General features: G+C 42.9%; 1 protein-coding gene across 1 annotated transcript in view; it reads right to left on the reverse strand.

The window, feature by feature from the left end:
- LOC119860512 (complement factor H-like) overlaps positions 1 to 25,517 on the reverse strand; it is a 114,937-nt gene that overhangs the window by 64,495 nt on the left and 24,925 nt on the right. The window contains exon 7 of the mRNA XM_043490677.1: positions 23,358 to 23,525. Within this exon, the coding sequence (XP_043346612.1) occupies positions 23,358 to 23,525 (168 nt within the window). The remainder of the gene's footprint in view (positions 1 to 23,357; positions 23,526 to 25,517) is intronic.

Consider the following 25,517-nt stretch of genomic DNA (forward strand, 5'->3'; position numbering starts at 1 on the left):
TTTTAGGGAACAGGAACTCCAAGTGGTCCTTTTCCTGAATCTTTGTCTTACTCACTTGGTGGTGGCAGAAGTACCCATCCAAACACAAGGAAGGATTTGTGCCTTGGGGAAGTTTTTAACCTAAGCTGGTAGAAATAAGCTTAGGGGGGTCTTTCATGTGGGTCCCCACATCTGTACCCTCGAGTTCAGAGTGGGGAGGGAACCTTGACAGCAACTTTAAGCGAAACAATGTTAAGCGAATTCAATTTCCCATAAGAATTAATGTAAATAATGGGGGGTTAGGTTCCTCACACTCTACAAGGCAGCACGAATGGAGGGAGGGGAGACAGCATAGCAGACGTAGACAGACACCCTGTGTGAGAGAGAGAGAGATTGCCCCTTTAAGTAGGCTGACCCCACTCTAAGTACACTGACCCCACTTTTAAGTACAGTAACGCCTCACCTAAAGTCATCCTGGTTAAGGTTGTTTCATTGTTACATTGCTGATCAATTAGAGAACATGCTTGTTTAAAGTTGCACAATGCTCCCTTATAACATCGTTTGGCAGCTGCCTGCTTTGTCCACTGCTTGCAGGAAGAGCAGCCTGTTGGAGCGAGCTGGTGGGGGCTTGGAACCAGGGTGGACCAGCAGCCCCCATATCAGCTCCCCGCTCCCACTGCATCAGCCGCCCAGCAGGCTATCAATTGTCGGCAGTTCAGCTGTCCCTCCCCCCGTTGCCATGTGCTGCTCCTGCCCTCTGCCTTGGAGCTGCTCCCCGGAGCCTCCTGCTTGCTGTGCAGGGGGGAGAAGTCAGGGGGCTGTCAGGGTGTCCCCTTCCCCTCTGCTCCTGCACCCCACTTACCCCATCTCCATGGGGGGTGGGAGGTGACATGACAGGGCTCAGGATGGAGGGAGCTTCCTGGGACCAGCTGCTGTATCAACTTGCTGATCTACTTAAAAATGCAGTGTACTTAGAGTGGGCAATCTCTCTCTCAAACACAGGGTATATGTCTCTGTCTCTGTCTGCCATGCTGTCTCCCCTTCCTCCATTCGTGCTGCCTTGTAGAGTGTGAGGAACCTACCCCCCCCCCCCATTTACAGTAATTCTTATGGGGAAACTGGATTTGCTTAACATTGTTTCGCTTAAAGTCGCATTTTTCAGGAACATAACTACAACATTAAGCAAGGAGTTACTGTATTTGGTAAATACAGAAAAAAAACTATCAAAAGTGTGCATTGTGCAGCTGACACCTTTGAAATGAATTACCTTGTATTTTTTTTTAGAAGATGATTTTCTTCATCATTTTAGTTCTCAGAGAGCAGCAATTATATGCCCGGTTGCCTTATTTGTAATGCTGGAAGAAGAACACCACACATTAGAAAATAATTATCCTCAATAGGTCCAGAGATTCCAGGGAGTGAAGCATAAGGAACTGCAAAACACATCCTCACTAAGTAAAAGTAGCTGAGTGCTCACTCAGGTCCTGAAGAAGGCAAAATAGCCACCAGTTGGTGTGGTTTATCCTGGACCAACTCAGTTTGTATTCCCAGAGGTAATTACCTTTTTCCATAAATTTCTCATACTTTTTGTAATTGTCTAGAACAGGGGAAGATAATTCTGAAACAGCAACCTCATCTGACAATAATGAAGTGTTGAGTGAAAGCATTAAATATTCCATCTGCTCCACTGTCTGCTGAGCATCCATAGCTGGAGGACCAGAAACTGGAGAGAGAAATTTTTTCAGCTGCTGTGTAATGGTACTGGTACACAGAACAGTGCCAGCTAGAGAATGGCACCCTGATAGACACCTAGCAGAGTGCTGACTATGTGAATATCACATGGAGACTGGAGAAACACTTCCTAGATTCAAGAAAGTCCACCTCTGTACTTGATGTAGTACCATGGCCCATCTCCAAAGGAAGCTATGTCTAGATCTGCTCATGTAAGAGTCATGGTGCCAGCGTGTTAACTTGCACAATAAGGAATCCTGAGATGCTTCAGATCTCCTGTAAGGAGATCTCAATATGTAGGATCTCACTTCTAGTCTGAAGAAGAGTCAGCACTGGAATGCCAAGGTGGCATGGTACTGAGTGGAGAAGATGAACTGCAGGTCCTGGACCAACATAAGATGGACAGTACCAGAGAAAGCACTGAGGCTTTTCTGATGAAGGGACTTGCTGGAAAGAGCTTCAATGCTGGTCTTCCCCCTTTCTCTACTTGGCCAGAGCTCAGGACTTGTAGAGACATTCCCCCCTTCCAGTGACAGGAAAATCTGCAGCAGGAAGTCAGGTGTAGGATTTCTTTCCAGTTCTCTACCCAGCTGATGATCTGGGTTGGCTCCTCCCCTGATCAATCAGACCTTGTGGAGATAGGGCTTTCACTAGTCTGGGGAGTGACTACTCCACACTGCACTATTGACTTAACTCCCATGAGAAGCCATAGAAGCAGTTTGGATGAAAGGTTGTCCATGACTCAGAGGCTCAGCTACAACTTCGAGTTCTAATCTGTTCTAATTCAAAAACCCTGCTCAACATCCCAGAGATAGAATGGGACACATTCTGTTTCCTAATTGTTGTGTTTGTAAGCATGCCAGATGGCTGATGCCTGCAACTAGGTAGCTCAATTAGCACAACAGGCCCTAACAAATTAACCATAAAAAGCGAGTAAAAAAAGTAATAAAATGTCACAATAAACTAGATCAGGGTTTCTCAACTTTTTTCTTTCTGAGGCCCACTCCAATAGGCTATAAAGACTCCATGGTCCACTGTGACGCTACACCCCATGGTCTTCATAGACATATGCTTATGACATGAATATGGCATAACTACATTGTATTTGATGCAAGATGGGTCTCGTGAGATATCCTTGGAAAGGTTCTGATTTAACCAAATATGATTATCCTATTTGTATGCATGGATCATATGCTGTAAATTAGGAATATACACTCTGTATCAATTGCAAAATTGTTTGCATCTGGGAAACGCCCACCAGACAGGAGGCAATCAGCCTGAATGGGCCATTAGGAAGAACAAGACTTTGAAGATACCAATCTCCCACCTTCAAGAGAAGCTTCCTGAGTTGCTGCTTTGACGCTACAGGGTCAGGTGATCGTGTCACCTGGTACTAGACTCTCATCTTGGGCTTTCAAATGGGTTTCAAATGGGTTTTTCCATTAAGAGGGGGTAGAGGGGTCAGACTGGGAAACAAAAGATTCCCGCTATATTTAAATTCTATTTAAGGTTGGTGATTGAGTTAATCAAGGTCGCTGGTTCTTTACTGAATCCCTGTCCAGGATGACTGCTGGAAACACTTAAGACTGATCTGGGGAGAAGGATGGGACTCAGGCTGAGAAAGGTCAGCCTATGATGAGTATATCTGGAGATATGACCTGCAAGCGGTGCAGTTTACCTTCAAGAAACTCTGCAGCCTGCACAAAACAACATTTAGGGTGAGAAATTACTATTTGTAGCCAATTTATTTAATGTATCGAGCCTAGTCTGCATGTTTTGTTTTATTTGCTCAGTAATCTGCTTTGATCTGTTTGCTATCTCTTATAATCACTTAAAATTTACCTTTTGTAGTAAATAAACTTTTTTTGTTTATTTCAAAACCCAGTTTGTGCAATTCATGGGGGAGGGGCAAAAAGCTGCGCGTTGAACAGCTGGCGTGGGATGTGATTTTTATGAGTGTGTGCTGCACAGATCTCTCTATACAGTGCAAGAAATATTATTTTGGGCTTACACCACAAAGGAGGTGTGCACGTGAGTGCTGGGTAGATCCTCGAGCTGAATCCTCCCTCACAGAGCGGATTTCAGTCTGTGTCTGCATCTGGGTGTGTGCTAGAGAACGCTTGAGGGCCTGGAACAGCAAGGACAGGGTGTGGAAGCCCAGGCTGGTGGAATGGGTGGGCTCAGTGGGACCCAAGTATATCAGGTGGTACCCCAGAAAGGGAGGTCTAACCGTCACACCCACCTGTGCCAAAACTACTGGTTTTCTGCCTATAAAAGCCAGGGCTGGCATTAGGGGGGGAGCAAGCAGGGCAATTGCCTGGGGCCCCATGCCACATGGCCCCCCATGAAGCTAAGCTGCTCAGGCTGTGGCTTCAACCCTGGATGGCAGGGCTCAGGGCCCCAGGCTTCAGCTCCATGCAGTGGGTCTTTGGCTTTGTGCCCCAGACCCCAGCAAGTCTAACATTAGACCTGCTTGAAGGATCCCCTGAAACATGCTCACAGCCCTCCCCCTCCCCGCCACAGGGGGCCCCAGACTCCTGGTTAAGAACCCCTGACCAAGATAACAAATGTTGATAGGAAAAAATACAAAAGGGAACCAGAAAGACTAATGTAGTCCAAACAATATGCCCTGCCCCGTGAAACATGATCTCCTGAAATCAGCCGGGCTGGGGAGGGACAGGACTTCTCCTTCCCCTGCATGGCTGTTAAGGGGAGAGATCAAACCCACCTCCACAGGCAGCGCAGAAGATGCACCCTCACTTTTGCGCTGCAGCAGCCCCAGAGCTGAGCTCCAGATGGGACTTGGGGCTTTCATCCCCTGGAGCTCCTGCCTGGGCTCAGGGACCTGGGCTGGGGGCTGCCATCTCTCGTAGCTCCATTCCCTGCAGCTCCTGCCCGGGCTCAGGATTGCTGCACCACCACCACATCGCCGTGGCTCCAGCTGGGGCTTGGGGCAGCCGGGCTCTGGGCTGCTGTCCCTGATAACTCCTGCTGGGTGCCAGGGTGCCCAGGCTCAGGGCTTCTGCCTCCCCGCTGGCTCCTGCTGGAGCTCAGGCCTTCCACCCTGTAGCTCCTGCTAGGTCTGGGGCACCCATTTTTCAAATTGTCCAGGGCATGGGCACCCCCCTACAACAGAGGGGGGGGGTGTGGGTGTGTGAAGAGCTCTCATGTTTTATGGAGATTTATCTTTCTGTTTTGTTAAGGACAATGAATGCAAAAACTTCTGTGTACCTATTTATAGTCATTCATGTGTCCTGCCATTTGAAGTTCGTGGACAGTGTAATGACTGTGCACATGCCCTGACGGGACTGACCACTACATTCATATCTGTACTTCAGGGAAAGCTCACCAAATGTATGGGAAGTTGTTAGGAGCTTCTTGACTTCATTATTGTTTATTTGATAACTAATCTTCCACTTAAGCTTTCCCCTTTTCCTGCTTTGCACAGTGCATTTTGCATAATCCTAACTGGTTGATTCCTTCCATGAGAATCTTGTATAGGTCTTATATTGCAGACTGTCATTGAACTCACAGTGTCACACCATTTTCTACCTGCCTGCTTGAAGCTCTTCTTCTCAAACCAGTTCCACTGCTTAATGATATCTGACACTATTGCCAGGGAATAGACAATGCCACACTGAAGCCATTACGCCTGTCATTGACAGGACCAGAATCTGTTCAACCTTGTATTTAGCTGTGACACTGAGTACCTTCCCCAGACCTGAGGAAGAGCTCATTGTGGCTCAAAAGCTTCCCTCTCTCTCTCCCTCCAATAGAACTTGGTCTAATAAAAGTTATTACGTCACACACCTTATCTTGTGGAGATCCAGACCAAGGGTCCATGTAGTCCAGTATCCAGTCTTCCAACAGTGGCCAATACCAGGTTCTTCAGAGGGAATGAACAGAACAGGTAATCATCTAGTAACCCATCCCTCGCAGCCTGTTCCCAGCTTCTGGCAAATAGAGGCCAGGGCCACTTCAGAGCATGGTTTTGCATCTGTGCCCATCCTGGCTATTAGCAATTGGTGGCCTTATCCTCCATGAATTTATCAAGTTCCTTTTTGAACCCTGTTATAATATTAGTCTTTATAATATCCTCTGGCAAAGAGTGCCACAGGTTGACTCTGTGTGTGTGTTGTATGAAGAAATGCTTCCTTTTTTGTTTGTTTGTTTTTTAAACCTGCTGCCTATTAATTTCATTTGGTGACCCCTAGTTCTTGTGTTATGAGGAGGAGTAAAGAACACTTCATTATTTACTTACTCCACACCAGTCATGATTGTGTAGATCTCAATCATATCCCCCCTTAGTTGTTTGTTTTCCAAGCTGAAAAGTCCCGGTTTTACTAATCTCTCCTCATATGGAAGCTGTTCCATATCCCGAAACATTTTTGTTGCCCCTTTCTGTGCCTTTTCCAATTCCAATATATATAATCTTTTAGATGGGGTGACCAGATCTGCATCAAGATGTGCATAGATTTAAATAGAGGCAATATGATATTTTCTGTCTTATCTCTCCCTTTTCTTATGATTCCCCACATTCCATTATCTTTACTGACTGCACTGCACATTGAGTGGATATTGAGAACTATCCACAATGACTCCAAGATCTTTCTCAAGTGGTAACAGCTAATTTAGACCCTATCGTTTTATGTGTAGGTGGGATTATGCTTTCCAATGTGCATTACTTTGCATTTATCAACACTCAATTCCATCTGCCATTTTGTTGCCCAGTCACCCAGATTTCTGAGATTCTCTCAGATGTGGGAGTCCCAGGTTCAAGTCCCCATTCAAATGAATTTTGTAATTAGTTAGGCAGACAAAGTGGAAGAGCTACAATTGAAGACTTGAGAAAGACATATGCCAGAATAACCTATTGCCTAGTAGTTAGTGAATCACCTGCGTGGTCTGACTTCAATTCCTTGCTCCGCATCAAGCTTTGGACTTGGGTCTCTACCTGTGTGTGTGCATGCATGTGTGCACACACACTGTAGGGTATAATGGCACCACCACCTAGTGGTGTGTATTTTATATGAGAGAGCTGACCTGACTTAGGTGCTTAATTCCAGGAAAGCTTTCACAACTGTGTATCCTGAGTGGAGAAAAGTGCTCTTAATGACCACTGACGGTTAAGGTTTAGGCCAAAGCCTTGTCCTTGGCATTCCCTACTGTCTAGCTTAGGTGCCCTCTTGCTCAACCTCCTGGCTTTTGTGAATCCCAGTCTAAAGACACACATACATTTGAGGTGTGGTGCCCAGCTCCCATGTATGTACCCACAGTAACTCAGTCCAACCTAGTACCTAAAAGTAGCCGGTGGTGCTGTAGCACAGGCAATAGCTTGGGCTTGCCTCCCAAGTAGGTAGCTGAGAATCTGGTGGGGTTGTACTCATGGAAGCTAGGCCAAGCTGGGGCTGGTGCCTGTGTAGGGCAGGCATGTCTATAGAAGCAGGGAATCCCACCTCCAAGCTCAAATATAAATGTACCCTAGGGTGACTGACTCTCCCCGTGCATTGAATAGGGAACCTGGGTGACTAAATTTGGACTGTGGATTCCACTAGGAGAATAAGTAACATAAGTGCTACAGTCTTGCAATAATGTGAAAAACTTCAACATTCACATAATTTTGGGGAAAATGTATGCACAGGTTTTTTTCAGCTTTTATAGTGTACGTGTGCTTATTTGTGTATGCCACAGGTCCAGAACTTGATCCATTTCCTACATATAGCTTCCCCTCAATATTCACTTTACCTTCATTTATTTGTCTATGTGGATTCTGATAATGATTCATCTCTGTCACAGCACTAGTCTAATTTCCAGTTTTTGCATATAGTGGAAAATAGCAATAAACAATTTATTCACATACTGTCAAATGCATGTATCATCTTGCTATTTAAATTAGCTGCAGGCTTTCATCTTTAGCTCCATTTTTCTACAAATCCTAAGATTCCTTCCCTCTTTACTTCAGATTATGGTGTTAATAAAAAAAAAAAAAGTACAAACAGACTTTTTAAGAGTGGTAAATGAAACATACAAAAATCTTTAATTTTATAAAGGAAAAATAATTAAGACACAGTTTAAACTTTAACCAGATAAGTCAATGTTTTCTGTACAACTGTGCTAGATGACAGGATCATTTTTGGTTGCATGGACTAAAATGTTTGGAAAAATGATCACCAACAGCTAATAGCAATGGGGAGAACTCAAAAAAGCCTCCATGCATATCCCAAACTTTCTGGTGTGGTGATTGGGCTAAAAATCTCTCAAGATTAAGGTTTCTAATTAGACTTGCTGGAGTTCCTGATTTGGGCCAGAGGGAAATACTGCTGCTTTCTGTTTCAGCAAGCAGGAAGTGTGTAATTCAGGATGTGCAGATGTGTACAGTTTCCCTTAAAGTTTCCTTTTCCAAATAGCATAAAAAGCTGTAGTTCGATCTGAGTTTGAATTTATATTCCCATCTGTTATTTTATGATTGTATATTTTAAACCATTGTGACCAACGATTTAAAAAAAGGGACTGAACTGATGCATGTAATCAATTTAAACTAAAATACTGACAAAGGACATAATGTGTGAACATTACAAATAACCGGTCAATGGATTTTGAGCCTCAGATCTGAGTTAAAATTATCTGCTTGATGCTTCTTTTTATTCATCCTGAAGTGCCTGTCAGAGAGAGAACAAACACTAGAAAATCAGTTTAGTACATGTCAAATTTTTTAAATAAATATTACATACAAATCCCCTATGGATTGCACAGTAATAGACTATTTATTTCAACAGAATGGCATAAAACTCATACTGGATGGTTTTAACCTTTTTTGGAAAGTAAATGGGAACAAACTCCATGTTATTGCAGGTACCCCTGAACTGCAGTGGTTCAACTACTTTTCATATTACATCGATTACTTATTTTGAAGTGGAACTTAAAAGTAGCACAGAAAACCATACATTGATTTACTACATATTACTGTATTTTATTAGTATCCATGGTGTAGTTATTAGCATTTGAAAGTGATGGAATTTTTGGAACAGGGATCTTGAACCTGTTTCATTCCATGACTTCTTATCAACTGCTTCTAGCCAGCTTCCTTCATATGTATGCAGGAATTATTTGCTTCTGTTCGTATAAGGCTTAAAGGAGGTGTCATTTCTCACACCAGTTTAAAAAGATGATGTGGGAATTGCCACAATGATATAGTCATCCTAATATGGGAAGATCAGCAATTATGATTCTTCTTTATCAGAAGACAGGAAAACTCGAACAATGTAAGACAACAGATTTTTTTTCCATCAATAAATTTGATGGTATTGTTGAACTAGAGATAGAGTTGCTTACAGTAAGCAGGTCTGATTGATGGGGAGTCACAGACCTCAGTGAAACTGATGGGCATGATACTCGTCTTTCATTCAGGCTAAATGAGGAAGCAGTTACATGCCCCTTTGTCTAGGGATAGCTGACACAATGGAAACCACTGCCCAGGAACTGGACCATATGCCGGGCCTGAGAAAAGGCTAGAGCAATTCTGGTTGAGTGGTTTCTCTAGGGATTGACAATAGGAGGGCTGGGGATTACATGAGGGATGGAGGAAGGGAGTGTGTGCGCGTGCATGTGCGAGAGTGCCAGAAAGCTATGGAGAGACAGCAATAGAAGTACTGGCAGCATGGCCCTGACAGAAAAGATATATTTTTGGTCAGATTGGTGAAAGTAAAGATAGGCATGGAATTGTGAGCAAGGAAACTACCTCCTGTTGTCTGATCCAATCATTCAGAGAAACAGAACTTTGTGTCCATTCTTTTAAATAACAAGGGCTGTATCATGGAACTACTTGAAACTACACCAATTTTTTCCTCCCAGCATAAAAAAAGGTGGAAGACCCTGAATATTGGCGAAAGGCTTAGGCTAAAAAGCACAAAGTCAAAGATGATCAGAAGGAATTAAAACAGCACCTAAAACAGGAGCTGGAGACTTTGCAAAAGGTATTGAAGCAACAGTGGGAGGTTTACCAGAAAGGACTGAGAGATGACATGCAGTCTAAGGCCAGGCCTACACTAGTAATTATGTTGGTAAAATTTTGTTGCTCAGGGGTGTGGAAAAAATACCCCCCCGAGCAACATAACTTTTGCAGTCATAAGCGCACACATGAACAGTGTGATATCAACAAGAGATCTCATTGAGCTGGTTTTATTATGTTGACAGGAGAGCTCTCTCCCATTGGCATAACGAGGCCATGTGAGCCCTCTGACACCGGCACAGCTGTATTGGTACAACTGTGCCACTGTCAGCTTGTGAGTATAGATATGGCCTAAATCTTTCTTAGGGCAGCAGCTAAAAGACTAAGAAGCCCAGCTGCAACACTCCCACACTGGAACACTATGGAACTGATGACAAAATAGGTAACTAGCTACTCCAGCTTTGTGAAGACCTGATTCCAGGTTGCTTTTCAAGCAAAGGAAGGTAGGTTAGTTTGAGATCTTTTGGGTCAATAATCTCTGCCCTTCTAATCCCACCATTCTGCCTTAAACACTGACTAGCAGGGAAATGGAAAGTGAGAGGCTTTGGCCCAACTCCTCCCCTCCTCAGGCTCATGTGGACCAATCAACCTGCTCTTTGTCCCTGAGGAGTGCCTCTCTGTACAGGTTTCAGAGTAGCAGCCGTGTTAGTCTGTATTCACAAAAAGAAAAGGAGTACTTGTGGCACCTTAGAGACTAACAAATTTATTTGAGCATAAGCTTTTGTGAGCTACAGCTCACTTCATTGGATGCATCTATGTACAGTACCTACTCTCTCCACGACCATATTACCTTGTAGAGTGTTTGATGCACCCAGCACTAGTCTCAGACTATTGTGAATTATGACATTACCATGGTATCTGAATATTGAGAGAAGAGCGAGACTGAGGGTAAAATAATAAGAGGACACAGGCTAAATAGAAGTTGGGATAATACTGGCTAAAGGAGTGGAATATGAAACTCAGAGTAACACTAGAGAGATAAATGGGCGTGAATAATACAAAAATGAGGGGAGAAAGGAAAGAATGAATCTGAGGACAGGAAAGCCTCTTGATGTCCCTATAATTGATGAACTCATACATGTAGCTAAGCTTTGCCTTTTGGAAAGGTCCCTCAGTGAGGTGGATTTTAAAAGTAATTAATAGAGAAGCCAAACTCATAATTTGAAATTTACTTTCAATGCCAGCTGCCATTTCCTCTCTCTGCTTTTCTTCTCATAGAAAGGGATGTGGGATTAGGGTAAAGGAGATAAAATTTTGAAAACGCTAAGGCTACAAATTAACACAAATAGTAAAAAAGCTTTACTTGTACTGATCATATGATTTGACAGGTTTCAGAGTAGCAGCCGTGTTAGTCTGTATTCGCAAAAAGAAAAGGAGTACTTGTGGCACCTTAGAGACTAACAAATTTATTAGAGCATAAGCTTCCGTGAGCTACATGCATCCGATGAAGTGAGCTGTAGCTCACGGAAGCTTATGCTCTAATAAATTTGTTAGTCTCTAAGGTGCCACAAGTACTCCTTTTCTTTTTATGATTTGACAGGTTCCCCAGAGCCCTTTTTGCTTTATGACCTGCTTCTTTTGCCTTATGTCTCATCCCTAGATCTCATTTTTAGAATTGTGCATTTCTGGCACTGGTGGCCATTTTGAAAAAAAGTTTTGCCTTTCTATTTAATTTATTTTTATTAGATGCATTAGAATTAAAGAAATATGTTTCTTGCCCTTTCCTCATTTTAGCAAGAAAATATTTTATATATTTAGTGCAATTCTAAATAAAGTCTAGTAAAAAAATATGCAAAGTTTTAACAGAAAAATAAAGAGAGGCTAACATGCATCTCGAAAGAAAAATGACAGTTAGTACATTAATAGTTTACAGAAATCTTAGTAATGGACATAAAGAAGTGTTAAGACATCGGTGAACATGCATTTTCCTCATTTTTAGAGGAAAATATTTTTAATAGTACATTTCTATAAGAAAGATATAGAGAATTATTTTTTTACCAAAAAAAGTATGCCGTTAGCACAATTCTAAATAAAGCTGATTATACAATTCCACCAAGAATTATTGATGGATTAAATTACTTCATGACTATTTAGAAATGCACTAACTGCATAAAAACCATATATTCTACTAAAAGAACAGCATTCTATATATATATATATATATATATATATATATGTGTTAACACTTCTCCTTTATGCCTCTACCATTAAGACTTTGTATACTTATTTACTGACTATTTTAAAATACAGTAAATGCATTGAATATTTTCAGCTAATACTCTGATTTTATATAAATATTTCTCCCTTATTTCTCTGACCTTAAGGCTTTATTTAGAAATGTACTAGCTGCATAAAAAAAAAATTTTCTAAAATGAAATAATTAGGGCTGTCAATTAATCAAAGTTAACTTGCACAACTAATTCAAAACAGATTAACTCAACTGAAAAAATTAATAGTGATTAATCGCAGTTTCAATTGCCCTGTTAAGCAATAATAGAATACCAATTTAAATTTATTATAAATATTTTGGATGTTTTTTCTACATTTTCAAATATATTGATTTCAGTTACAACACAGAATACTAAGTGTACCATGCTCACTTTATATTATTTTTATTTCAAATATTTGCACTGTAAAAAAGATAAAAGAAATACTGTAATACAATCTCGATCATGAAAGTGCAACTCACAAATGTAGATTTTTTTTTGGTTACATAACTGCACTGAAAACCAAAACAATGTAAAACTTTAGAGCCTACAAGTCCGCTCAGTCCTACTTCTTGTTCAGCCAATCGCTAAGACAAACAAGTTTGTTTACATTTACGGGAGATAATGCTGCCGGCTTCTTATTTACAGTGCCACCTGAAAGTGAGAAAAGGCATTTGCATGGCACTGTTGTAACTGGCAATGCAAGTTATTTATGTGCCAGAAATGCTAAACATTCATATGCCCCTTCATGCCTCAACCACCAATCTAGAGGACTGCTATTAAAACTGGAATTAATAGTCAAGTTTTTAATTTCATGATTAATTGTGACTGATTGATTTTTTAATTGTTTGACAGCCCTAGAAATAATGCATGTTAACATATATGTATTTAACAATTTGTTCTGCCATTACTATAGTACATTGCCCAGGGGCTGAAGCAGAAAATGTTACAGAAGTTTCTGAAAGTCATGGATTCCATGACTTCTGTGACCTCCGTGACATAATCTTAGCTTTAGTCATGGTACCACTCAATGTAAAAAAAGAGTTGCAGATTAATATCTAGTTAGTTTTTAGAATCACAATTTTGGCTTTCAGAAAAAAGTGCTGTTACTCAACAGATTTATTGGGTTTTTTCATATTCATATTCACCCAGACAGCCAATGAAATCCTGGTATGTTAAAAAATCAAAAAAAATGAACCAGTATAGAGACATCACTTTTCTCTGGAAGCTTAACAATACATGGTGAAATCCTGGTCCATATTGAAGTCAAACGAAGTTTCTTCCGCTGACTTCAATGGAGTGGGCATTTCACTCATTGTCTCTTGTGTACTGTCTAGCTCATCTGGAAGTGGTAGTGAAACTGTGGTCCTAAAAATACAAAGAAGAGCACCATCATGCAACTTTATTCATATTATGTTGTAGGTCAAATCCTGAAGTCCTAACATGAGACTAGTGAAACGCCGACAGACTCCGGTCATCGGTGGGCAGGACTGAACCAGGGACCTCTGGAGCTAAACGCACAAGCCTCTATGGCATGAACTAAAAGCCATATGGCCCTTAGCTAAGGCTGTAGCAGACTCATTAACCTGTAAGTGGTCTCTGTGCCACTATAGGGGACAGAGCACCACACCCAGGAGGTGTGTGTGTTACACTAGGTACACTGAAGTCAATGTTAACTACTCAAAATGAGCAGTGGTGGCAAAATTTGGCCCATAACCTTTACTCAGAAGTTACTCAAGCCAAACTCCCATTGAAATCCATTGAGGATTTGCTTGAAGAAGGAGCTTAGGGTCTAGCTCGATATGAAAATTTTCTCATTAACGCTCCACATGATCATTGCCAAGAACATCACAGACTAGAAATAGATTTGCTTTCTGGCTTTTAAGTGAGCATTAAAAGAAGAGATACAGGGAAGCAAACGCTTCTGAATGAGAGTGAAGTTTGATTCTAACAATATCATCACTAGTGGGCTATTTTAGAAATAGGAAAGTAAAATACCTCTGCATTCTGGTGGTTGGGACCACTTCCCTTGCTTACATGTTACTGTCGGAGACCCAATAAGGCTCAGACCTTGTCTACATCGATAATGCACCCTATTGCCAGGGAAATACCTTCGCTGCTTAGCACCTAGAATCCTACCATCAGAAATCTCCGGTGCAGGTGCACATCTCATATGTGAAAAGACATATGAAAACACAATCACTGACACATTCCCATGAAGGAGATCAGGTTAGCACTTACGGTATTCCATTAGTTGTGTACAAATTCTATTCCAATCCTCTAGTGATTAACCAGTCCTGTTTAACAGAACACTTTAAATTGCTGGGAGGTGACAAAAAACCTATCCAATAGTGAACTGTTTTGGGTTAAGATGCATGGATGGGTTAAAGATGCAAGTCAAACAAAATCATCAAGTTTCTGGAAAACATTTCATGCTTGACAAATCAATCTTTATTCTATTCGAAACTTTCCGACCAGCTCTCTATATATCATATTGTGCTCTTCCTCCCTAACCCACTAGGAGTTTATGCTCTGTGGCTGAGTCAACTAGACTCTGCCAAGTTCTTCCCCAGAAATAACAAGGACAAAGACATGTAAGCTTCTATTATAACTTCTTCTGTTTCCCTTCCATACAAAGGTGGTAGAGCCTTCAGGACTCCAAATCTGTGGCTCTCAGATGACTAATCAGAGGAAAGGAGCGTCTTCGCAGGAGCCATTTGTCTTTCCAGTTTTCATTCTGGACCCTGACAACACAGCTCCAACATGTTTCCGACTAATGGTTCTCAAATCCATGAGGAGACTTTGCAGAGTGTTAGTGGCCAGTGTCAGCTCTGATTAAATAATCATTGTAAAAAGAGCAGAAGGGAGCTGGGTTTCTCCCTTGGAGCATCAAATCATTCTCCTCTTTTGACTGTTCTGTGTCAGTAGCACTGTTAGCTGCTAGAATGAGATACTATTTATATATTTACAGCCTAACGATCAGCGAATGACCTACTTGCTTGACAGACCACTTCCATTCCCAAGAGATATTGGCACTGGAACCAGTGAAGGCCCTGGAGCTCTGGTTGCACTGAGTGCAAGGGCTTCACAAAATTGGCAGCTCTCCAAAAGCTAGGCAATCCAACCTGGGCAGAGCTGGGCCAATGCAACTTCATGGAGAGGTGTGTAAGCATATGCTGCACCTTCCTTGAAAAGACAAGCAGCTAAGGGTACAGCACAACTCTATTTGCATAGGTGGAAAGAGTTTCTTTTGGAGCTGCAGTCTTTAGCAGTTTAGTTCCTGTTTCAATCTGGGTTGCAATAATGGGAAGGAGGTACAGACAGCAATTCCAGCAACTGGATGGGCGGAATATTAACATTTAGTTAAATGCACTTTATCACCTGCCCAGCTGGCAGAAAACAATTGATGGGAAGCAGGGCTCAAATTGAGTTGTGTCACAGATTCAGCACTTTTGTGGGGAGGGGGTTATTTTATATGCTTCACATTCTCAGCTTTCATGTGGAAAACTAAACTAAAGATAATGAGGAAAACCATAAAAATAACTGAATGAGTGTAACTGATGCCAAGATACTTGCCTGGTTCTGCGCTTAGCTTGAAACAATATTTCTAAGTGGGGTGAATACTTTGTGAATCTAAATGGGGTTGGCTCAGATGCCCAACTATTTCACAGGTGATCAAAGCAGGTAAAATAACCAAAAGAGTATCACAAAACTGTACAGTTGACGGAGAATGGATGGCATTTGGGAGATAGCCGCCGCTTTCTCCCCCCTTAACTTCCAACCTCTAATTGTGGGGTCAGGAGAATTCTTCCCTGCCTCTAATGGCTCTTACTGCAGACATCACAAAATCAGTTACGCTCAGTTGAATGTTTTCAAAACCATGCAGACTAGACCAATATGTTTTAATGAAGGTTGAGATTCTGATGTCAACATAGGACCCTGAGAGCCAGAGAGTATGTTCCTATTTGTGCCTGTGCCGGTGCCTTAACCCAGCCCTGCCCAAAGGTGTATGAAAACCACATTGTGAGGCAATCATGTTTTGAGCATCTGCAGAATCTCCTGAGAGTAACATCTCACCTTGGTGTACCAAGACAGTAGAGATTAAGAGAGTACCACCAACTCCCCAACCCCCAGCTTGAGCCCTGGTGAAAGGGTAGGATTGGCTCCTGCATAAAACTCCCAGAAGGGGATAAAAATGTAAAATACAAAGAGCAATATTTATCTGAATCAGCTCACCACAGCTACTAATGGCTTGGCTCAGCTCGTAAAATGGCTGCCAACATATTAGCAATATACTATGGTATGAGTTTCAGCAATGATAATGTGCAAGAAGCATACTCAGGGAGTCCAGACACCAGATGGGGTCTACACTATTTGGTGAAGTCTGCTCTCAGTTCTGGCCACAAGTTGTCAGAAAAAAGGAAATGCTTCTTAGTAAGATAAAGTTGGACAGTAGGGATGTGATAAATCTACTTTGGTTGGGTCAGCCAAATATCAAACAACAAATGTTTGTATTCAACTGTTCCTCAACAGTTCCAGAGAGGCCAGCACTCCCAGAAGGAAAGACAGCATGAAGACCTGTGGCTGACCACTCAATAGGTCCAAAGATTCCAGGCAGTGCAGCATAAGGAACTGCAAGACACAACTCACTAAGTATATGTAGCATTAGTTCATGAGTGTTCACTCAGGTCCTGCAGAATGCAAAATAGGAGGCAGTTACTCACCTTGTGCAGTAAAGATAATAATTGAAGACGTGTGTCCCTGTGGTTGCTCCACTGTGGGTGTATCTTCACCCTTGCACCTCTAATCAGAGATTTTTGGTAGCACTGTCCATTGAGCCAGCACATGCGCTTTCCCTCCCTCATGATCTGCCTTGAAGCTATCTAGCACTGCGCAGGCAAACCCCACTCAGTTCCTTCTCTACTTCAGAGTTCTCCATAAGGGGTCTGCAGTAGAGGGGAGGGAGCACCTCTAGGTGGACACATCTCAAAGAACCATCATTACTCCACAAGGTGAGTAATTTCTTCTTCAAGTAATGTCCACTGTAGGTGACTCCCAAGCAGTACCCACTACCACTGGTGGTTGGGACTTTGGAGTGCAATCTATTACTACAAAGAGTATTGCAGAGCCAATGATGGCATCAGAAAAAGAAAAGGAGTACTTGTGGCACCTTAGAGACTAACAAATTTATTTGAGCAAAAGCTTTTGTGAGTTTTAGTCTCTAAGGTGCCACAAGTACTCCTTTTCTTTTTGTGAATACAGACTAACACGGCTGCTACTCTGAAAGATGGCATCAGAGACTGCATTTCCAGTGATCACATAATGTTCTGTGAAAGTGTTGGCAGAGGCCCAAGTTGTTGCTCTGCAGATTTCCAAGATTTGTGACCGAAGTAGAAATTGACCTCGTGGAGTGCATACAGACTCCGGATGGAGGCAGCAGCTTGCGCCCTTGATAACAATGATTAATGAAACCAGAGACACATTTGAATAGTCTTTGAGCCAATACTGCTGAGTGTTTGGATCTTTCCATGAGTGAAAGAAAGAGATGTGGCGAGTTCCTGAAGTCCTTAGCTCTGTCCAGATAGAAGGGTAGTGCTCTTCTAACATCTAGCATATGCAGAATCGCCTCCCTGATATCACAATGTAGTTTTGGGAAAAAACAGGAAGATAGATCTGTTGATTCATATGGAAAGCAAAGGCAGCTTTAGGGAGAAACTTGGCATGTGGCCTCAGAGTTATTTTGACTTTAAAAAAAGACCATGTATGGTGGGTGTGCTATCAGGGCTGCTATTTCTCCTAGCTGAAGTGATGACAATTAGAAATGCTATCTTATGGACAGGTTTGAGAGAGCAAGTTGCCGTGGGCTCAAAGGGAGGTCTAATCAAATCCCTGAGAACTAGGTTAAGATTCCAAGCTGGAGCAGGTAGTCTCACGTGTGGGAAGAGATTCCCAATGCCCTTAAGGAATCTACGTATTAGTGGGTAGGTGAACACTGAGTATCCATTTACCTGGTGGTGGAAAGCCATTTTCAATGTGAGATGTACTTTAAGGGAGCTGAGTGAGAGTTTTGACCTCTGAGGTCTAAAATGTAGTGTAAAATAAGAGAGAGGGAAGATGAGGTTGGGTCTATATGCTTAGATGACAACAAACTTGGACTCATTTCCATTGTGTAGATAACTACATCGAGTGGTCAACTTTTGGCTGTGTAGCAACACATCTTTCATTTCATCAGAGCATTCTGCCTCTAAGCCTTGGAACCAAGAAAGAGCCAAGCCTGCAGACAGATGACCTGCAGGTTGGGATGAAGGATCAGCCCATTGTTTTGAAAGAACAGGTGAGGAATGGGTCAAAGAGGAACTGGAGAACATATTGCCATCTGTGTCAGGTAAGGGAACCAGACTTGTCTTGGCCAGGAGGGGGCAATCAGGATAACTCTTACTTTGTCTCAATGAATTTTCATCAGGACCTTGACTAGAAGAGGAAACTGGGGGAAGGCATACAAAAGGTTCCCATCCCATGGGAGGAAGAGGGCGTCTCCCAGTGAATGTTTCTCCAGACTAGCCCTGCAGCAATAATGAGGACATTTTTTGTTCTGGTAAGTAGTGAAGAAATCCATAGTTGGGGTTCTCCAAAGGGCAAATATATCTTGAAGCACCTCTAAGTTCAGTTCCCATTCATGGTCGTGAGAAAAATTCCAACTGAGACTGTCAGCTGTCAAGTTCTGTATCCCTGGTACATAGACAGCGGAGATGAGCACATTGTGATGGATGCATCAATTCCAAAATTTGAGTGCTTCAGTGCAGAGGCAAGGACATCTGGTACTCCCCTGGTGATTTATGTAAAACATACAGGTCATATTGTCCATCATGACCTTACTGTGGGTGTTCTTGATGAAAGGCAGAAAGCGTACAAAGGCATTCCTAACAGCTCTTAGCTCCTAACATTGATATGGAGGATCACTTCTGTGAAAGGCCACTTGTGCACTTAATCTTGTGGTTGTATCACTGAGCTCCCCAGCCTATTAGGGATTCATCCATCCCATTTGAGGTGAAAGGCATCCATCGTTAGAGTCAGCACCAGTGACGGTGCACAAATGGAATGCCTGTTTGGATATTGGATGGGTCTTTCCACCAATCCAGGGAGTGCTTTACTGTTAAGGGCAGTGATAGCATCTAAAGACACTTCATGAACATCTAGGTATTTGGAATGACAAAGGTGTGTGCTGCCATATGACCTAGCAGGCACTTCCTGGCTGATGTTTGGAGCTGGTCTGGACTGTCTCTGATACTTGTAAGGGTGGTGAGTTTGTGTAGTGGGAGGAATGCTCTCACTTGTACTGCATCAAGGTTGGCACTGATAAACTCCAGTCGCTGTACCAGGGTTAGTGTGCCACTATGATGGAGAAAACATTGTAGAATACCCTGGGTGGAGCAGTCTGTACTGATAAAGGTCCGGCCCAAAGGTAAACCATAGTAATCTCCTGTACAATGGTTATATCAAGATATAGAAGTAGGCATTGTGTAGGTCAAGGGCAGTAATCAATCTCCTTGTTCTAGAGCTGGAATAAATGGTACTTAGGTGACCATCTTGAACTTCTGTGCCGTCCCGTATTTGTTTAATGCCCTTAGATGTAGAATGGGCTCCCAACTCCCTTCACCTTGGGGATCAGCAAATAATGGGAGTAAAACCCCTTACTCCTGAGTTGTGCCAGGACTGGTTCTATGGCCGCTAGGTCTAACAAATGATCTATTTCCTGATGAATTAGGTTCTGATGAAAAGGGTCCCTGAAGGAGGACAGGGAAGGAAGCTTGGGGGAGGGATGTGAATTGAATGGCATAACCCTTCGAAATAATCTCCATGACCCATCTGTCAGAGGTGATCTTCTCCCAACTGCTGTGAAAGAGGGCCAGGCGACTTCTGAAGGGGCATGACAGATGTGCAGATGGCTGCTGATGTTGCAAGGTGTAATTGTTCAGGCCCTCGACTAACCCGTCAAAAGTGCTTAGAAGAGGCAGTCTGAGAAGTCGTGTATTGGGGTGCTGGCTGATTCCCTTTTTGAGCTCTGGCCCTCTTATGCTGCGGCTTGTAACAGTGCTGAGATGGTGGGTTTTGAGGAGGTTGTGACCTGTGCTGTGGCTGAGAGCTATATCTGCTCTTCTGTTCTGCAGTGTAGATTGCTGGGGAGTGTAATGTGGCCTGGAATCCTTCAAGGTGTGGAGAGAAGAATCTGTCTTCTCCACGATGTGGTCTGGATAAAACTGGAGGCATGTAGGTAAGTATAGTGGTCACTAGGTTTCCAGTATAGGGTGGTGGTTATGTGACCATCGCTTATTAGCACTGTAGTGTCTAGGAAGTGGACCCCTTGTGTGGACTGGTCCAGGCTGAGGTTGATGGTCAGGTGGTAAATTGTTGAAATCCTGGTGGAATTCCTCAAGGGCCTCCTTCCCATGGGTCCAGATGATGATGTAATCAATGTAGTGCAAGTAGAGTAGGGCCATTAGGGGACAAGAGCTGAGGAAGTGTTGTTCTAAGTCAGCCATAAAAATGTTGGCATACTGTGGGGCCATGCGGGTACCCATAGCAGTGCCGCTGACTTGAAGGTATACATTGTCACCAAATGTGAAATAGTTATGGGTGAGGACAAAGTCACAAAGTTCAGCTACCAGGTTTGCTGTGATAGTATCAGGGATGCTATTCTGGACTGCTTGTAGTCCACCTTTGAGTGGAATGTTTGTGTAGAGAGCTTCTACATCCATAGTGTCTAGAATGGTGTTTTCTGGAAGATCACCAAAGGATTGTAGTTTCCTCAGGAATTCAGTGGTGTCTTGAAGATAGCTGGGAATGCTGGTAACGTAGGGCCTGAGGAGGGAGTCTACATAGCCAGACAATCCTGCTGTCAGAGTGCCATGCCTGAGATGATGGGGCGTCCAGGATTCCCAGTGTGACAAAGCTCTGTCCTTGCCTCCATGGGTCCCACATTTCCTGGCGGATTTTGCTAGCCTCAGAGGCTCACTGTGTCCTTGCACGTAACCCTTCTCTCTCTAGAGACAATGGTCAGTCTACTAAGCCATTTTCATCATAAGCCTGCAAGGGGGAAGTTATCCTTCCTTGCACAATCTCTGTTGTGTCTCAGTCTCAGTGATTAATCAGGGAGCAAAGGTGGGGGTCGGGGAGCCCAGGCCCACCCTCTACTCCAGGCTCCAGTCCAGGGACCCTAATAGTATCAGCTATGGTAGCTGACCTTTCAGAAACATTACATGTACAATTCCCTGGGCTACTTCCCCCACAGCAGCCCTCACTTCCTCAAGCTTCACTTCACCCTTACCTCAGGGCCTCTTTCCTTGTGCCTGATATGGTGTGTACTACTCAGCCTCTCCAACAGCGCACCTTCTTCCCACAGCTCCTGACATGCACACCCACCTGACTAACTGGGAGGCTTTTAACTAGTTTCATCCAGCCCCTGATTGGCTTCAGGTGTCCCAATCAACCTAGCCTTCTCCCTGCCTTCTGGAAAGTTCTTAATTGGCCCCAGGTGTCTTAATTGACCTAGAGAAGCTGCCATTTCACTTATCCTGGTACCAGGGATTTGTTTAGCTTGGAGATAATATATCTATCTCCCATTACTTTTCTACAGCTATCTGGCCTTGCCCCATCACACCAGGTTTATGGATTTTGGGTAGCAGATAGAATACCCTGGTTGGGGCTCTAGGGGTGTGTCAGGGAAGATTTGTTCCTGTGCTTCTTTAGAGAGTTTCTTGAGTAGATGGTGTAGTTTCTTTTGGTAATCCTCAGTGGGGTCAGAGGTTAATGGCCTGTAGAATGTGGTGTCAGAGTTGTCTAGCAGCCTCTTGTTCATATTCTGACCTATTCATGATGACGACAGCACCTCCTTTATCAGCCTTTTTGATTATGATGTCAGAGTTGTTTCTGAGGCTGTGGATGGCATTGTGTTCTGCATGGCTGAGGTTATGGGGCAAGTGATGCTGCTTTTCCACAATTTCAGCCCGTGCACATTGGTGGAAGCACTCTATGTAGAAGTCCAGTCTGTTGTTTCAACCTTCATTAGGAGTCCACCCAGAATCCTTCTTTTCGTAGTGTTGGTAGGAAGCTTTCTGTGGGTTAGTGTGCTGTTCCGTGGTGTGTCTGATGTCTGCCTCAGCATCATGTTTTGTTTTGAAAAGTTTAAGCTGAAATGGTTTCACTGTTTCAGAGATTGAAGTTTGAGTAAAATATTCTGTTTTGTCCATGTTAAGTTATTGTTACATGTTTTGTTGAGAACCTCTAGCACTTCCATGGTTTGGAGCAGGGACTCAAAATTTGGCTGTGGTGTCTACCTGGTGTCAAAGATGTACTTCTTGCTTTCCTCAGAAAAATGAAACCAAATTTGGCTAAGTTATAAATCTATGAAAGTCACAGTTTGTACAGGTTTGGAGCTTGATTATTTTGTGAAGATTCCATCTGTACTGAACACCCTCAAGCCCAAGGTGGCAGGGGCTGAGCAGAACTTTCCTTGCAATTGCGTCTCCTGGCTCCGAGGGGCCACACTCATGCCAGGCACTGAGACTGTGGGTATGCCTACGTAAGAGTTGGAAACTTGTAAATTGTAGCACGAAGAGACATACTTTAGCTTTAGCTCTGATCCAAGTAGCACATTAAAAATAGGAGTACTGCTATAGTGATGCAAGTGGTTAGCCACCTCAGTACATACCTATGATCTTTGACAGGATCATATGTGAGAAGGCTAGCCCCTCCCACAGCTCAAGTGGCCACAGCTACATTTCTATTTTTAGTGCTGAGAGGTGGGAATAAGGATGGCTATGGGGTTGGGTTAAGGAAAAACAGGGTTGGGCAGAGGACTATTATTATTATTTTATTACAAAAAGATATGCTTAGCTCTACACAGAAGACAAAGAAATGCCTGGTACCTGTCCCAAAGAGTTAACAAGCTAACTTTTAGAAATGACACAACTAAGGTTGCCAACTTTCTACTGGCACAACACCGAACACCCTTGGCCTGCCCCCAGCCTGCCCCACACCTTCTCCGAGGCCCCGCCCCCACTCACTCCATTCTCCCCGCCCCCCCCCGTCAGATCTCTCCACCCTCACTCTCTCATTTTCACTGGGCTGGCTCAGGGAGTTGGGGTGCAGAAGGGTGCTCCAGGCTGGGACCGAGGAGTTCACAGGGTAGTCAGGTAGTCAGGGCTGGGGCAGGGGTTTGGGGCCCGGGTGATAAACAGCAGTCAGGGGCTGGGTGAAGAACTTTGAAGGTCACTGCAATACGATTGCAAAGTTACTCAGGTCAGAAATGTGCATTGTCATGTCAAGTCACCTGCTAGGATTGGTATTTTTGTATTTATTTCAGGCAGATGATGATAGTAATATGTCTACAAGCTTTTTAACGAGCTGCTAAGTAGAACATGACTGCTGCTTACTGTTAGAGGTACATCTTGGAGTAGGTGACCAGCCATTCTTTGTGCATGTAACTTTGGCTTGCAGATTTTCAGGAAAACACACATATGAAATTTCATCACCTTCTTTGTAGGTGGTCCAATAGTTAAATCTAAATCTACCATTTTCCAAATGACCAGGAGAACACTTTCCTAAAGAAAAAAAAGATTAAATTTGGTTAGCAAATGGAAGTCAGACATTTAACAAAGAAAAAACAAAACAAAACAAACCACCCTCTTCAAAACTAGCTATTTATTTGAAAAAAACTTTCAAATAAGACCTTCTTCCTGCATAGTACTGTAGTACTTTATACTGAAAAGACCTTTATTTTCAAACGTGAATCAAAGAGCTTGATTTTTTCCACTGGTATGAACCTTGTCGTATCAATTGTGCACAGATGTAAACAATTACACAAGATGCAAGGCAGTGAAGAATCAGGTCACTCAGGCCAGATTCTCAATTGGTGCAAAACAGCAAGCTCAATCAACATCAATGGAACTACACTGACTTACATCAGCCAAAAAATCTTGCCCAGTGTGTTTAAGTAGTGGTGTCTGCACAGATTCATTTACAGCATTAGCCTCCAGAAGACGTTATCAATCATATTATTTCCCTCAAGATATTTTATAGGTATCACTATGATGCTCATTGAATCTGTTTATTAAAACAAAAAGCATCTTTACAGGATCCAAATGATACAGGCACTGAAACACCATGTAGGTACATAGATATTATTGCTGTTGATTGGGTTTGTGTTCAGGCTCAGCCACTAGCTGAAAAGTTCCATTAATCCAAAATAAAAACCAAAGTCAGGCATAATGGCATTGTTTAAATCATGCCATTGTAATGGAGATCACATCATCAACCCAGGATAAACAAGGTGACAGGAGAGGGCCAACAGCCAAAGGAAGTCTCTCTTACTTTCCTTCTCCCCATGCTCAGTCACTGGAATACTGTGATGAAGTGTAAAGGTAACTGTGTTAAGCCCTCCAAACTAAATTCATGTTTGTTTCATGCAGCAGATTGAAATGTATTATTCAGGCAGGTTTGAGTTTGGGCTCTTGAGAGGGTTGCCAATTTTGGTTGGACTTATTCCTGGAGGTTTCATCAGATGACATACTCTTCAATTAAAGATTAATCTTTAATACCTGGAGACTCCAGGGCAATCCTGGAGGCTTGGCAACCCTTATTCTTGTTCCTGCCGCATTATGAGACCTGATTTTTTTCCCTTCCCAGCATTATCTAGCAGCATAACATGGAGCTCTTGGCCAGTGGCATTTTTCCCTTTCTTCTGAGCTCTCTGGGAGAGCTACCATTTCCCACTCATTAGTTATCACCTGAGGATGAAACCCTGAACCTGGTGACCTCAATGACAGCGTTGTCATTGATCTCAGTGGAGGCAGGATTTTCTCGCAAGGGCTTAAGGCCTCATGGTAAATTACTGTGGATCCCATTACCACTAACTCAGACTAAGCCAGGAGTTTTGCTACAGAGCAACACAAATTGCTTCATCCTACCAAGGGCTAAAGATGCTGCCTTCACAGCTCACTAAGCCACTGACAGCCTAGGAACAAGGTTTGGCACCAAAATTCTGATTTCCTGAAGATTTTTATAACCTCTTTTTTCCACCTACTTCCATGAGCTATGAATGCCAGGAAAGTGTGACTGGCAATTACAGTGCTATTGAAGCTGTGGGGTACTTGTGACTTTGCATTTTCTGTCAGGACACTGCCTACACTCAGAAAGCCTGTCACTGTGTGTACCAACTGTCCTTCTGCTTCAGATCCCTCATTAAAAATAACTTGCCACAAGAGTCTCTTGACCTTGTATTAGAGTTGTCATACTGTGTAATATGTTGGTCTGAATTCAACTGCAAGATGTTTGGAAAAGTAACTGTTCTTTCTTGTGCTTTGTGGAAGTCCTATGCACATTCACAGCACTATTTTATTCACAACTCCACAATTAAGGTTGTGATGAAAATATTTCCAATTACAAGCATTGTTTTGACCCACTCCTCTCTCTTAACTTTTCACAGGAAGTAGCTTTTCCAAGGAGCAATTTTATAACTAATGTAAGGATGGGTTTCCTGTCCTCCCCACGCCCACTCTCCAAGTGTAGAATAAAAATTTTCGAACACCTAGACC

This window comes from Dermochelys coriacea, chromosome 8 (genome assembly GCF_009764565.3).
Source record: "Dermochelys coriacea isolate rDerCor1 chromosome 8, rDerCor1.pri.v4, whole genome shotgun sequence".
In the NCBI taxonomy this organism is placed as follows: Eukaryota; Metazoa; Chordata; order Testudines; family Dermochelyidae; genus Dermochelys; species Dermochelys coriacea.